The sequence below is a fragment of the Terrapene carolina genome, unplaced genomic scaffold, assembly GCF_002925995.2.
Source record: "Terrapene carolina triunguis isolate 2854851 unplaced genomic scaffold, T_m_triunguis-2.0 Scaffold85, whole genome shotgun sequence".
NCBI lineage: Eukaryota > Metazoa > Chordata > Testudines > Emydidae > Terrapene > Terrapene triunguis.
The window spans coordinates 12,486,999-12,501,251 of NW_020664436.1; the positions used below are offsets into that span (position 1 = coordinate 12,486,999).

Below are 14,253 nucleotides of genomic sequence, written 5' to 3' on the forward strand. Positions count from 1 at the left end.
GAGAACATGGAAGAGAAAGCAGCCTATGTTTTTGCAAAAGTTGGGTACGGTGTATATATTTAAACTTGGAGCCATCTGGATGCAGACAACCAAAGTTTTATTTGGCCATTTCATACTATCAGTTTTTAAGCTTGATTTAGTTATGAAGTTTTGCTTAAATGTCAACTTAAAATAAAAATGCAGACTTTTAAAAAAACCCATCGTCATTTCAAACAAAACCAAAATCTAATCTAACAGAAAAATTTCAGAAGACAATGTATTTGTTCAGACACAAAATAATTAAAACATATGTAATTAGTTTAATTGTTTCCTTGTTTGTTTTTGTGTCTAATGAAGCAAAAAAGGCCCGAGTTTTTGTTTTTTGTTTTTTTTTTTAATAGAAAAGTGGCCATATAGTTCGAATAATAGTTTTGGCATTCAAAGGCAAGTGAATTGCTGAAAGTTTTTTTTTTTTTTTTTTTTTTTTTTTTTTTTAAACTCAATTGACTAGATTTCAAGTTGACAGTCACTTTAAGGACTGATTGCTGTGCTCTGAGTTCTGTAGCTGAGTTTTGTTAATTCCATTGGTGTTTAACTGTATTTTACTTAACATGATTAGTCTACACTGCATGTGTATGAGTAAATTGGGCTTATAGTTCTGATTACATCACATTGTTGGCTTTAAACAGCCTTCTAATTCTTAACAGTTTATGAAATTCAGGAGACTTTTGCTTCATGTATGTAGCACTTGAACTGGAAATACACTTTGTGTGACAATTTAGTATTCTTGGTACCGTCACTTGGGAGAAAAGAGGAAAAAACCTTCTCTAACTGAAAACCTATGCATCCGAAGAAGTGGGCTGTAGCCCACGAAAGCTTATGCTCAAATAAATTTGTTAGTCTACAAGGTGCCACAAGTACTCCTGTTCTTTTTGAAAACCTATAGTTAAAAATGGCAACTGTTGCTGTGTTTTCTTTACTTTAAGAGCAGAAAATATAAAATCTATTACAAGCACAAACTGACATTTAGTTAAAGCAACCTAATGTGAGTTTAGATCAATACCTGTCCTATATTAAAAACAAAAACAACAAAAAATCAAATAAAGGCTTTTTCCAAGAACATCTTATGTTGACTATCACTACAGTACAATAAATTACTTCTAATAGGAAATGCCAGAAATCAAGAGCTAACATTTAAACTTTAAAGTATGATCATGTTAACCTCCTTTAAATACATAGCCACAAGAAAAGTGTTTTTGGAATCCTGTCTTTTGGGCTTGTCTACACCAACATTTAGTTTATGGCAAGCTGGTGTGTGAATCTACCCTGCACTAGTCTGCTGTGGACTAACTGTCTGCGTGGATCCTGCTGACGTGCATTAACAGTTCATTAATGCACTTTGATCTAGTCCTCTTTGAAACGGAACTAGTTCAAAGTACATTAAGGTAAACTCTTTTGGATCCTAACTTTTTGAAAACCCTGAAAAGGAGCAACAAAGAAGGAGAGCTGTTTTGAGAGACAACCAAGTACTGCAATATAACAAACAGCATTAACAAAGAGCCTTATGAGGATGGAATGTATTTCTACAAAACCTTTAAAACAGAAACATACAAATTTTAACAAATTAATGTGGGGCCAGGAAATTCAGCATATTTTCCTTGCAACATACCAGAAACTGACAGACATCCCCTGATTAATTCGTGCTGGTGAAACCAAACCCACCTGACTGGAGATGTCCATTGCGGCATGCCTGGTTAGTACTGTCATTATAGACCTCCATTTGCGGCTTGGGAATTTGCAAAACTGCCTGCAGCTTCTCTATGCAACAAACAGAGGGGGAAAAAGGACAAAATAAACAAATAAAAAACAAAAAATGAACCAATGAAATTTATGTACGCTGATCACATAGAAATGACAACGTCAGCTTCCATATACTTGATGTAAGGGTCAAAGATAAAAGGGATATTTCTATTTATGCTAACTACTTTATGAACCTAAAAAACCAAAAATCTGTGTATATGAAGTACAAATCTATGAAAGCAGTTTTAAACTGGCAGTCAATCGTTGAATTAGTTAAAAGTAACCATTAAAAAAAAAATCACTAAGAGGATTTTTTTCCAAAGGCACTGCACAGGATTTATTATCTTGACTCCATCTGACATAAAGTGGGATTTGTATGACAATCCCGTTCCTGGAAGTCTTCCATTAGGAGCTTGGGTTGACCATTTGCAAGTACTCTTTCACCTAAGAAGTGGCTCACCGAAACAGGTATGGTAAACTAGTCCACATTTTACACTTAATGTGTCTGTAATAAACAAAACTTGTTTGACAGTTTCTAGTACTCAAATGAGGTAGGTGACTTCAGGATTTCAAAATGTGAATTGAAGTTTGTAGAGTTCTCACTTCTTAGGCAGCTGCATGTAATTTTTTAAAAATTCTGTAAAATACCCTTGTTTCTGATCAAGTCAAAAGTTTAATTTCAGTAACATCTGAATGTGTTTCATGAAAATAATTTAAGATTAAGGGGAAGAAACTTTGCCACAAAAAAGGATAGCACAACATAACTAAGCTATTAGCAGTGAACAAATAAAACAAATAAGTCAATATATATATTTTGACAGGAGCCTTCCCTCAACCCCACAAGTTTATGTATATTCTTGATAATGCGTCACTAAGTCACTCCATGGTTCCCCTTTCTTCACTGCAATAGATACAAACTTTTGGTCCTAGCTGTTAAGGCCCTTCACAACTTTGCCCCTCCCTATTTATCTACTTTCCCAGTTCTCCTACTCTGCTGATATTGCCAGTCCCAATCACCCATCTTAGCTTTCCCCAGAAATACATTTGTGCTCAGTTACCATGGTGATGGGAAATTATTAAAACCCAAATAAAATAGAAAAAGTATAATTTGACTCCATCTTTATACATGCAACACCTTCCCTGAACCAATCTGAAAAGCCACTAACCTTCATGTCTAAAAAAAAAAAAAAAAAAAAAAAAAAAAAAAAAAAAAAAAAAAAAAAACAAAAAAAAAAAAAAAAAAAAAAAAAAAAAAAAAAAAAAAAAAAAAAAAGAAAAAGCCACCCCATCACAATGCCTAAAAGAAACCGTCAACAGACAGTCAGGTGTAGTGCCAGAAGGGACTGCTAATTTTTAACTTATTTCACCTATATAAATAATTCATATTACCGTTTCCAACTCCTTCCAGTTGTTTGCTACCCACTTGTTCCATTTTGCCTTAAGGCCTGTCTATACTGGGAAAAAGCCGTGTGTCAGAACGCACAATTAGAACTTTAGACACAACTTTTCCCTTTGTATGGAAATGGGCATTCATTCTTAAAAGACATATTACTGGCAGGGGATCCACTAATTTAAAATAAGTGCATGTATATATATTATCTACATGTACACAGTATATACACATGGTCTGTAAGATTCCTCATTTAACACCCCATAATAGGATATAGCTCCCCTCCCCCCCCTTTTGTAGGGGGGCAAAGAGAAAGTAGCCACTTTCATTTGGGCTAATATTTAAGGTATGGTTTAAGATCCCTCTTCTCCTATAGCTTCCTCATGCCAAGCCCTCTAAAATATTAGTTGATCTATACCAGCTGATCCCTAGACTCTACTTCCGGACAGAGGACCTGATCCTAAGCATTTTGTAGTAGCTTCCAGAATTTGAGACAGTCAAAGTGTTTTCATTTGGAGTTAACAAAAAGATTTCCCAACTGATAATTGAACAGAAAAGAAATTCACAGCACTAGAGAAAGTGAAAGTAAAGTATACTATTCTTTGCTTCTTAACAAGGTACATGAAATAACAGTGCAAGTACTGTACTGCAGTTCTTCTTTCCCTTTAGAGTCAGTGTAGTTATGGAATCCCTTAAAAACCATATGTTTCCCCTAGATAAGTGAGAACTCTTCTCCTCCCCAGAATTAATAGCTTTCCTCTTGGGAGATTTCCCCTTTCCATTTAAGTATTCACTCCCAAACAAAGGAGTTAAAAACCACTTGATATATATCTCTCAAAGCTTCTTAAAATTCAACAAAAACTGCAGTCTACTTTTTCCTTGTGACCAGCTTTCATCGTACATTAAGTTTAATTAATAAACTCTTTGCTCATCCTGTCAGATACAGTAAACGGCTTCTAATTTCTTCTCATTTTGGTAACACTTAGCTCTGACTCCTATGAAAGTAACATTTGTTCTCTACCTATGTATCAGCCACTCAATTTCTTCAGTTTCATAATTCTTGAAGCTCTGTTCTTGTACATTTCCCATCTATGAACAAATATATTAAGCTTAAATAAAAAAGCTGTAAGAAGAAGCAAGTAGCCAATGCCATCACAAAACAGGGACGCATGTGTTTCACTCAGCAGGGAATGACTAAATCACTGAACTTTTGTGCCTGAACTTGGCCAGGGTCTCTGCTAAAGGGGGTGTTGGTGGGAAGACATGCAATCTTTCTGCAGTGAATGGAGACAACACCCATTGCCAGTGCAAGTGTCTTCCTGATGTCACACACCACCAACATCTTGTTGGTCAGAGCTGGGATGAGTAGGATCCTACAGCATTTCCACCGGAGAAAGATCTGATCCACCACCTCCTAATTCAGAGACAGTTCTTGCAGTCACATAAGTCAGTCTCCAATTTTATCATTCCTCCAAGGTAGGTGACATCAAGCAATGTCCTTATGTGACACTGCCCAATTCCAAACCTACAGTTTCCCAGAACAGGAAGATCTCTCCTGTGCCTCTGCTTATGCAGAATACAATGGTCTGATTGTCATTTGGGATGCCAGGTATATGAAGATCTTCAGAGCATTCATAAAGCCTCCTGAATAATTGTGCACTGGCTGCCATTCCTAGACACAAAGTTCCTTGACTCCTTATCACATGTAAATTGCAGCCATGTATCCTAACCCAAAATACAAAATTAAGCATCTAGCCTAACCAGATATCCTGGACTGCCATTACAGTCAGGGCCAGCTCCAGCATTTCTGCCGCCCCAAGCAAAAAAAAAAAGAAAAAAAAAAGAAAAGCCGCGATCGCTCCTAGAAGGAGTGAGGGACCTGCCGCCCCCGAATTGCTGCAGGTGCCGCCCCTCTCCCTTGGCCGCCCCAAGCACTTGCTTGTTAAGCTGGTGCCTGGAGCCGGCCCTGATTACAGTGATAAACTCAGCTAAAAAGAGACATTCTGCATTAGCTTCGGTTTCCAAATAGATTGAAGGTGCCACCTCTTAAATAGAGTGTCCAAAAGTAATCTAATCTCAAAACAAAGGCATGGATCACAGTGGCTCAGCCCACATCCAGAATAAATGATCTCAAACTCCTGGCCAAACATGTGAAAAAAAGCTATAACAGTCAATGCTTCTATATGATTGTTTAAACAGCAGATAGGGATGTAACAGTACCTACAGACACAAACTCAAACAACAAATATTGGACAAACTCTAAAAAGGGACAGATGTAATCTGTGTCATTATCTGGTAATTTTCCTTATACTACCAACATCACTTCCATCATAGCTGAATTGAGTTTCAGCCAGGTAGCCCTCATCTGTGTCTCTATCTCTACTATACACAGACATAAGCATTTGGTAGCTCTCACTGGGTCAGACAAAAGATTTAAAAGTGGGTGTCATTATGAAGGGACTATTTTTTTTAAGAACTTGGGAAATTCTAAAAGACTACTATACTACTATGGAAAAAACAACATTTAGTCCCTGATCTTGCAACTGGATCTCTGCAGGCAGACCCTCAAGCAAGCACAGAGCTGCACTGACTTTAATGGGTCTCCTCATAGAGGCAAGGGTCTGTCAGAACTGATCTAATTGCAGGAATGGGGGCCTAAGATCATAAAGTGAAGCCCTCATGACAGTTGCACATGCAACCTTATCTAAGACCCTTTGTGCATCTGCATTACAGTTACACTTGAGTTACATTATCACATATTCCACAGTAATGTTGCCTTATTAAGTGTGCAGGATGAATGACCGAAGTGACAAAAGCAAAGGTGCAACAGACGTGAAGGGTAATAAACAGTCTAACTGATGTCACCCAATGATATAATTGCTTCACATTAAAAGTCTTTAACTTATATAGACTTTAATTCTATCATTAGTTTTAAAATATTTTAGGCATGATTCTGATCTTCACCACTAAGGGACAGCTCCCCATCCAAATTTTGCCCTCAGTTACACTGGTAAAACTCTGGAGCAGGTGCTCAACTACAGTGATGGAGCAGACATAAGAACCTATATAGAATAAAGTAAAGCAATGACTTCAGTAGATTTGCACGGATATCACTTCAAAGACAATTTGAACTAGACTGAAACAAGGATTTACAAGACACCTGCCTCATTTGTTATTTACCTCTTCCACATTCAGCTTTCAGCCTACACCCAGAATGAGACAAAGAACGTGTAATTAAAGATTACAATAAAACAAATAAAGTTGCAAAGTTTAAGATTTCATGTACTCGCTTAATGTCATTTCCTGACTTTTGAGTGCTTAACTTTTGCAACCTTCATCTTCTTTTTATATCTCCTTTTGCAGGAATACATTTAAGGGCACACATGGCCAATATTCAACTCAGTTTGCTAACATATGCAAACTACCATAACTGGGGCACATCAGGAGCAGGTAATGCACACATAAAACATATACCATCAACTAAGAAGAAACAGAAGTGATTTTGATTTTTTTTTTTAAAGCTTATTGTTACATCTAAGATGACTATAAATGAAAATATTTGTTTACTTTACACAGCTGAATGCACAGCGTACATTTAGTTTCACTGTTTTCACTGCTCAACTACATCCCTGTAGGTGACAGCTCTAGTGTGGGCTTTCCCTTAGCCTCTTCACGAGAGTATTTAATATTGATGAGCTGCTGCTGTTTTGAGCCAAGAATGTGCACCGATCCAAGCAGCAACAGGAAACAGGAGTGGATAGGGAGATAGCACAGATCCCTGCACAGAACCAGAGGTAATGGGAGGACAGGAAAAGAGACAGTCACTTTCTTCCCTGCTATAATCACTGCATCAAGCCAGAGAGCAATGGGAGCCAAGGGAAGTGAGGAACATTCATGCCTCAGACTCTTCATCTGGCTCCAAGAAATTAGGATGCTTGCCTCAAATTACAACCAGTGCTGAAGATGAAAGTAAGGAGGCCTGGGCAGAGAATCAGGTGGGAGCGTGTCAGGCCCAAACACATTTCGTGATGCTGCTTTCCAGAATGGTCATCTTCCCCTACTGCAAAAACTCTCAGAAAAACAAGTCACCAGTAGAATAGAAAAGAGAAATCTTTTTAAACAGAATATTTAAGAGTACTTTCAGCACATGCTATTTAAAGGATGCTCTACCAGATTTTCATTCTCAAAATTATTACACAATAACATTTTACTGCCAATCACAGGTGTCAGTTGTATTGTTTTTGTAGAGTGATCACATCCATTACAATGAGTTTCATAACATTTATAAGAGCTCAGACTTTACTATATGTTGCTCCTGAAATGAAATGGTCTTAACTTTAGCAATTAAAGTAGAAGAAGAAGATGATCAAATTAAAGTCAGAGGTTGAAGTTTTTAAATTGTTTAATCTTATTTATAAGACTGAATGACTTCAGTTATAGTACATACCGGGAATCAGATTGTTAATATAATTACCATATTAATAATGTAGAACTGGTTTAAATGGTAGTGAGTGCTTCCTGCAGAACAAAGAGTACACCTACAAGTTTCATTGAGCAGAAATCCAGTACGTTAAGACAGTGTTTTTCAACCAGTGGGCTGTGATCCCCAGCAAGTCATGAAAGTCAATTGGAGGGTTGGAAGGTGTTGAAAAATTATATTATATTTTAAAGCAAAGAAAATAAAATGTCCAGGGTAACTTCAGGGCGATCAAAACCTTCAAAGGCTGTGAAGTCAAATCTACTAGTTGTATTATATGGTATTTGTAAGGCTCTCATGAATTTTTTTTAAAACTTCAAATAAGGGATCACCAACCTGAAAAGACTGAGAAACATCACACTACGCTACTATGAATTTATTTTAAAAAAAGTGTACAATTACTTTTGCTCTTCATTTTAAATAATTAAATATATTAAGTTAATGCATTATCATTGTCATTATGTGTACAAAATTTGAAAAGTTGGAATAGCAACTGGTACCTAGAAGCTGCAAACGATCCTTTGCCATAGCCAAATTCGTCGTCATTTTAGACTGCAGACGTCGAGCTCGTTCACACTGCTCACCTTAAGAAAAAAATCAATATTAAAAACAGGAATATGTCAAGTTAATGTTTACAAGTGCTAAAATAATTCCTTCATTAAAACTGACATCTAACCTTTCCCTCTCCCCTCTGGTAAAGGAGGAGAGGGAAATAAAATGTAAACCTTAGTCAAAGATCTTAAGTTAAAGAAAACAATGCTGTACAAAATTGGCTCTGTTTGCTTCACGAAGCTGCATGTACAAAGCTGAAGACTCGAGTGTTGCAGTGCATGTCTATGGGTATGTCTACATACGAAGGTGCTTCCTAGCATCCTTGCCTGCAGTGGGCTGTGCCTGTGTGGGGTAAGCTAGGGGCACTTCCCAACCACAGTACAGTATTGTACAGTATATAATGCCTTTTGTCTGCCCCCCAAAAATTTCCTTGGAACCTAACCCCCTGCATTTACATTAAATCTTATGGGAAAATTGGATTTGTTTAACCTCGTTTCACTTAAAGTTGCATTTTTCAGGAACATAACTACAACGTTAAGTGAGGAGTTACTGTACATTTTTCAGGTAAAGCCATACAACCAAGAAAAACCTGCTTCAGTTCTCAAATATGGTGAATAAACATAAGAACAGCCTAATGGGTCAGATCAATGGTCCATCTAGCTAAGGGATCAGCAACCTTTGGCACCCTGGTGGGCTGGGCTGGTTTGTTTACCTGCCGCATCCGTAGGTTCGGCCGATTGCGGCTCCCACTGGCCGCAGTTCGCCGCTCCAGGCCAATGGGGGGGGGGGGGGGGGGGGGGGGCGGGAAGCGGCAGCCAGCACATCCCTCAGCCTGCGCCGCTTCTCGGAGCCCCCATTGGCCTGGGACGGTGAACCACAGCCAGTGGGAGCCACGATCGGCCAAATCTGCGGACGCGGCAGGTAAACAAACCAGCCTGGCCCACCAGGGTGCTTACCCTGGCGGGCCGTGTGCCAAAGGTTGCTGATCCCTGATCTAGCTCAATATACTGTCTCTGACAGTGGCCAGTGCCAGATGCTTCAGAGGGAATAAACAGAACAGGGTAATTTCAGGAGGTCCAATCCCATCCTTTGGCAATTGGAGGTTTAGGGACACCAGAGCATGGGGTTGTATCCCTGATCATTTTGGCTAATAGCCATTGAAGGATTTAAATTCATGGAGGTTATCTAATTCTGTTTTGAACCCAGTTACACTTTTGGCCTTCACGATATTCCATGGCAACAAATTTCACAGGTTGACTGTGCATTGTGTGAAGAAGTACTTCCTTTGGTTTGTTTTAAACCTGCTGCATTTTAATTTCATTGGTTGATCCCTAGTTCTTTTGTTGAAGTCGTATAGGATAAATTGGTAAAAATATTTATTCAGATTGTATGTAATGTATCAAAGGTCATTAAGAGAGTTCCCACGCTTTTCTGCTCACTTAATCATTTTTAAAAAAAACTTAAATTTGCCCATTCCTGCAGCAACTATTTGAGAGAAACAACCTCAGAAGACATTTCCTATTTTATCATGTATAGTAAGCATATCCTGTGTCTGTCCTGTAAAATAGTAAAACAGATTTTAATTAACAATACAGTACTCCCCTTCACTATCAACATCCGGCAGAGCTGTGTTCTCCTTAAGAAGTTAGAGAAGCTTTTAAACTGTGAGCACTCTATTTTAAGGAAGTGGCCATAGTAATGTTTGTAAATCCATTACTGATGTTTTGAAATGTGAAGGGACACAATTAATTCAGTTTAAATCTCAGTTTTGCCAAAGTGAAGTCACTTTAGAAGAGTAACCAAGAGGCAGGTATAATTTACATTTTTTTTTATTCTTTACCTTGTTACACTTTTGTCTCCCTCATTGTTGCATACAACCTTCACAAACTAAATGGTAGCATGCACCAACTTGGCTTGGGTTTCAAAGACCTGGTCTACACTGAGGTGGGGGGGGGAAATCGACCTAAGATACGCAACTTCAGCTACGAGAATAGTGTAGCTGAAGTGGATGTATCTTAGGTCGACTTCCCTCACGTCCTCACGGCGCGGGGTCGACTGCCACTGCTCCCCCGTTGACTCTGCTTCCACCTCACGACGCAGTGGAGTACAGGAGTCGACGGCAGAGTGATCGGGGATTGATTTATCGTGTCTGCACTAGACGCGATAAATCGATCCTCAATAGATCCATGGCACCGACTTAGCTGGGGGATGCTCCAGGCCCGCCTCTTCCTGTCCCTGCTCCATCCAGGCCCACCTCTTCCTACCACCACTCCACCTCCTCTCTGGAGCAGCCGCATCCCCGCTCCTTTCCCCACCCCCCCAAAGTCCTAAGTGCCGCCAAACAGCTGGGAGGGAGGGGGAGGAGGCAGAGAAGAGGAACTTGTGCAATTCTCCCTTGTAAAGACGCTGCTCTTCCACAGAATCTTACAAGCAGTGGACAGAGCAGGCAGCCAAACGACGTTAAGGGAGCACTGCACAACTTTAAACAAGCATGTTCCCTAATTGAGCAGCGACATAACTTAGAAACAACGTTAAGCAGGAGGACATTAAGTGAGGAGTTTCTGTATTTTTAAGTCTCTCAAACATAATACCACCCAACCCTGTGAAAACTGTGTTGATTTATATTCACAATGTAAAATTCTAGAGCAGTGAAAACACAAACAAATCCGCAGACCTCAACTTAAATGGATCAAGTTGAAATTTATGCTACAGGAATGCCCAAATATGTATTAACTTTAAGAATATTTTGGTCTTAAGTTTTAGATGGACATTTTCATGAGCCAAAATTGCTTTGGCTTTTGAACAATCTTAATATATTTATTTCATAAAGCAGGACAAGAAAGATTAACATAGGAAAGGTTTGCAAATACAATGGTGTAAAACATTAAGGCATTAGAAAGCTAGAACAGAAATAATTGAGCAGTGGGTTAATCTTAAAACCCAAGTAGCAGTTGTTTTTTTATATATATATATATGCTTTTCCTATATGAAAAAAGTAAATGGAGATAATTACCTACCTATCTGTGTACCTACATTGGAAAGAATGTCTGCTGCATTAGGAAACATTCTGTATCTGCTTTTCCACTATACTGTTCAAACCAACCAGGTTTATTCCTTATCCACTTACTTGAAGAATGAAATATGATGCTTTACTCTCCCACTTTCCTGAGAAAAATGTCAGGAATTGATATTCATCACTAAGGAATAAACTTTACACACAAAAAAATGGCTTACCTTGACCAATAACTAAGACAGCTATTCCTTTCTCCAGTTCTTCAATTCCTTTCTTATACCATTCAACAGCTTGTTCCTTTTGTCCTGCTTAAAATGGAAATGGGCCCCTTACTTTCTGTAGTAAATTATAATTAAAGGAATGTTTCTACAAGATACGCAAGATGGGTAATGGGCAGAGTTTAATTACAAATGTGGGGGGGAAACTACACATTTGAGCAAAGTACTATTGTATAAACATTTTTAAAGGGACAACTTCACATCTAGTCAATTTCAAAGACTGAGTTAACAATAGTTTTAGGTGCTACACCTGCCTCTTTAGCACTAGTCTCAATCACTTTTTCTTGTTTTCATACATTTTTCTCCTAATATTTGAAAGCTCCAGAAGGAGAAAATGGACTAACCACGCATATTCACAGGAGAAACAGTAGGACTGTGACACAAAATGCGGTCAAGTCACAAAGCAATCGCACTGGAAAACCCCTCTTTCCTAATCTTCCATTTACATATAATGTTCATAAGATAACTACCATTAATAGGTATGAACATCCAGAAAGAAAAGTGACAAAATCAACACACTACAGTGATAGGCAAAGCATAAAGACACTTGCGTCCCAAATTATACTGTAGTGAACCCTACAGGGCATGGTATTTTTTAAAATTGGTTTCAAAGCAGCCACTTTCTGCATAGCCCCACCTTTTAGCTATCTCTTGAACCAATGAAAAACAGGGATGCTGTGCAATAAATTAGTACACCAGGCTTTCATTTCTAACAACCCAGGTTCAAGTCAAGAGAAAAATGAATGCAACAACCAACCTCTCTGGTTACTCTGTCATACCATAAAACCACTGCCTACATCACAAATGTCAGCCTCTTCAAGAAGCACTAATCATTGGGATAATAACGGGGCAGGAGGGGAGAAGAGAGGACTGCGGTGACTGAACATTGCCATTTGGGAAGCTTACACAAGGCTATCAAAAACATGCCTGGATTTAACATACACTATCCAATACTGTTGGTGTAAAACTTACTGAAATACCAAAATATGCAGATTCATTTTAAAGCTCTACTAGCTAACTTTCTCCTCTTGTATGTTTTCTGTATTCAAAGAGACATTTCATGACCTATTTAACCACATTATGAAAATTAGGACTATGTCTATTTAGCACAAGTTTTATTAAAAAAGCTTAACAATCAAGTATTAGTAACAAGTATTGTTATCCTATACCTGCTGTCACAAACTGTAATGCTATCTCCAGAAAAAAGTCAGGGTAAAGGGAGGAAAGATTTTGTGAAACCTTAAATGAAAGTAAGCAAAGTACCATAGATTTTTCCAAGTGCTCATTTCTAAACAGCAGTGAGGGTGTTGCACCGGAACCTTTTGTCCCACATCTGTTATCTAGCATTCAGTATGGCATCAGTCAATATAGGATCTAGGCATTGTCCCTAGGACTCAGTTGAAAGCTTTGTACTTCATGTGCTCTGGCTACTAAGTGTATATATTTTAAATCTCCCTTCCCACCATCTTTCTCCTTTTGAGTAATCAGAAATCTCACTCGCTCCCTCCATCTCCAGCTTCCTGACTGTTAAGGGCAGCTGTGCTTCTCCAACAATGGGGGTCTCTATTACCTTACCCCTCTTTTAGCTTCCTTTTCTCAAGATAGCTCCAGTGTCTGTCTCTGCCACTGGTTATAGCTGTCCCAAAGGAAACTTGAGAAGATCTGTCAGCTTCACTGCTGCCCAAAAGATTCTGAAGAGAAGTTGTGAAACTGCCCAGATATTTTGTTAATTTCACTCCGCTTCTGTCTGGGGAAGTTTTGGCATTGACACAAACAATTGAACTATCTGCTGGCCAACTAAGAAGACACCACTACATAGATCCAGATTCTGACTATCCCTGCAATTATAAAAAGTCATTTTTTATAAAAAAAATAAAACTCAGATTCTACAGAATTTGGTGGCTCACCCGTCCCTGACTCCACGCAATTCCCTAAGGGGAAATGGATTTTTCAAACCATTGCCACAGTAGTTGCAAGTTACAAGCCAAGCCAATTATAGTGTGTGTCTAAAAGTAAGAAGTGTAAAAAAATTAACATTAGGTAGTTATAATGATACCTACTTAAGTTCATTATTTTCAAAACAAAATGGCCACAAATTCACAGGGGACAGTCTAGAAATCTTAACTGACCCACAAACTATGCATAACAAAAATCACTTCACATATGAAGTTGTACAAAATGCACCCGAAAAAGAATAAAAACAGATTCAGCACACGTTAATAAGTAAATCCCTTTATGTCCATAAGATTAATGGATGCTTCCCATGTGACTAATAGATCCAAATGTTAAAGTGTGACTCCTAAAAAGTCATATCTGCTTGTATTAGCTGTAGTTAAAATTACATACATACATACATACATACATATAAAAATATAAACACTACTATTCACCATGCACCAATAACACAACTATAAAATCTTAGAAGTGCAGGAGTAATATTTTAAAATGCAACCTCATGAAAAGAGCGATACCTGAAGGCTTCATGCTGCTCAACAGATTGCAATGACTTTGATATAGAGGTTTGAGAATCACAGTAGTAACTTGAGCAAAGTTATAAAGAAAAGCACTACCATTACTCCCTGGACACCAGAAACTAGGAAAGGCATCTAAAATTGAGATATAAAATGGCTATGATAATACTGGTGTACAGGAAGTTCTGAAAGATCTACTGATCCCACAAGTATTTGTATTGGTCTCCTGAAGTGATTCTTGTCTGCACAGGTTTTAAGTTACTTGTAAGTTACGGAACTCAGAGAAAGATGGC

The 14,253-nt window shown here is 38.3% G+C and overlaps 1 protein-coding gene across 4 annotated transcripts in view; it reads right to left on the bottom strand.

Moving 5' to 3' along the window:
* Positions 1 to 14,253, bottom strand: part of SPAST (spastin) — a 66,367-nt gene that overhangs the window by 49,277 nt on the left and 2,837 nt on the right. Inside the window, exons 2-4 of one of the 4 annotated variants that reach the window (XM_024212097.3) lie at positions 11,433 to 11,516; positions 8,147 to 8,230; positions 1,702 to 1,797 (exon numbers count right to left, since the gene is read on the bottom strand). In XM_024212097.3, coding sequence (XP_024067865.2) covers positions 1,702 to 1,797; positions 8,147 to 8,230; positions 11,433 to 11,516 — 264 coding nt within the window. Of the gene's footprint in view, positions 1 to 1,701; positions 1,798 to 8,146; positions 8,231 to 11,432; positions 11,520 to 14,253 lie in introns of all 4 variants that reach the window. The other 3 variants (XM_024212096.2, XM_024212099.3, XM_024212098.2) reach the window with 3 other exon arrangements.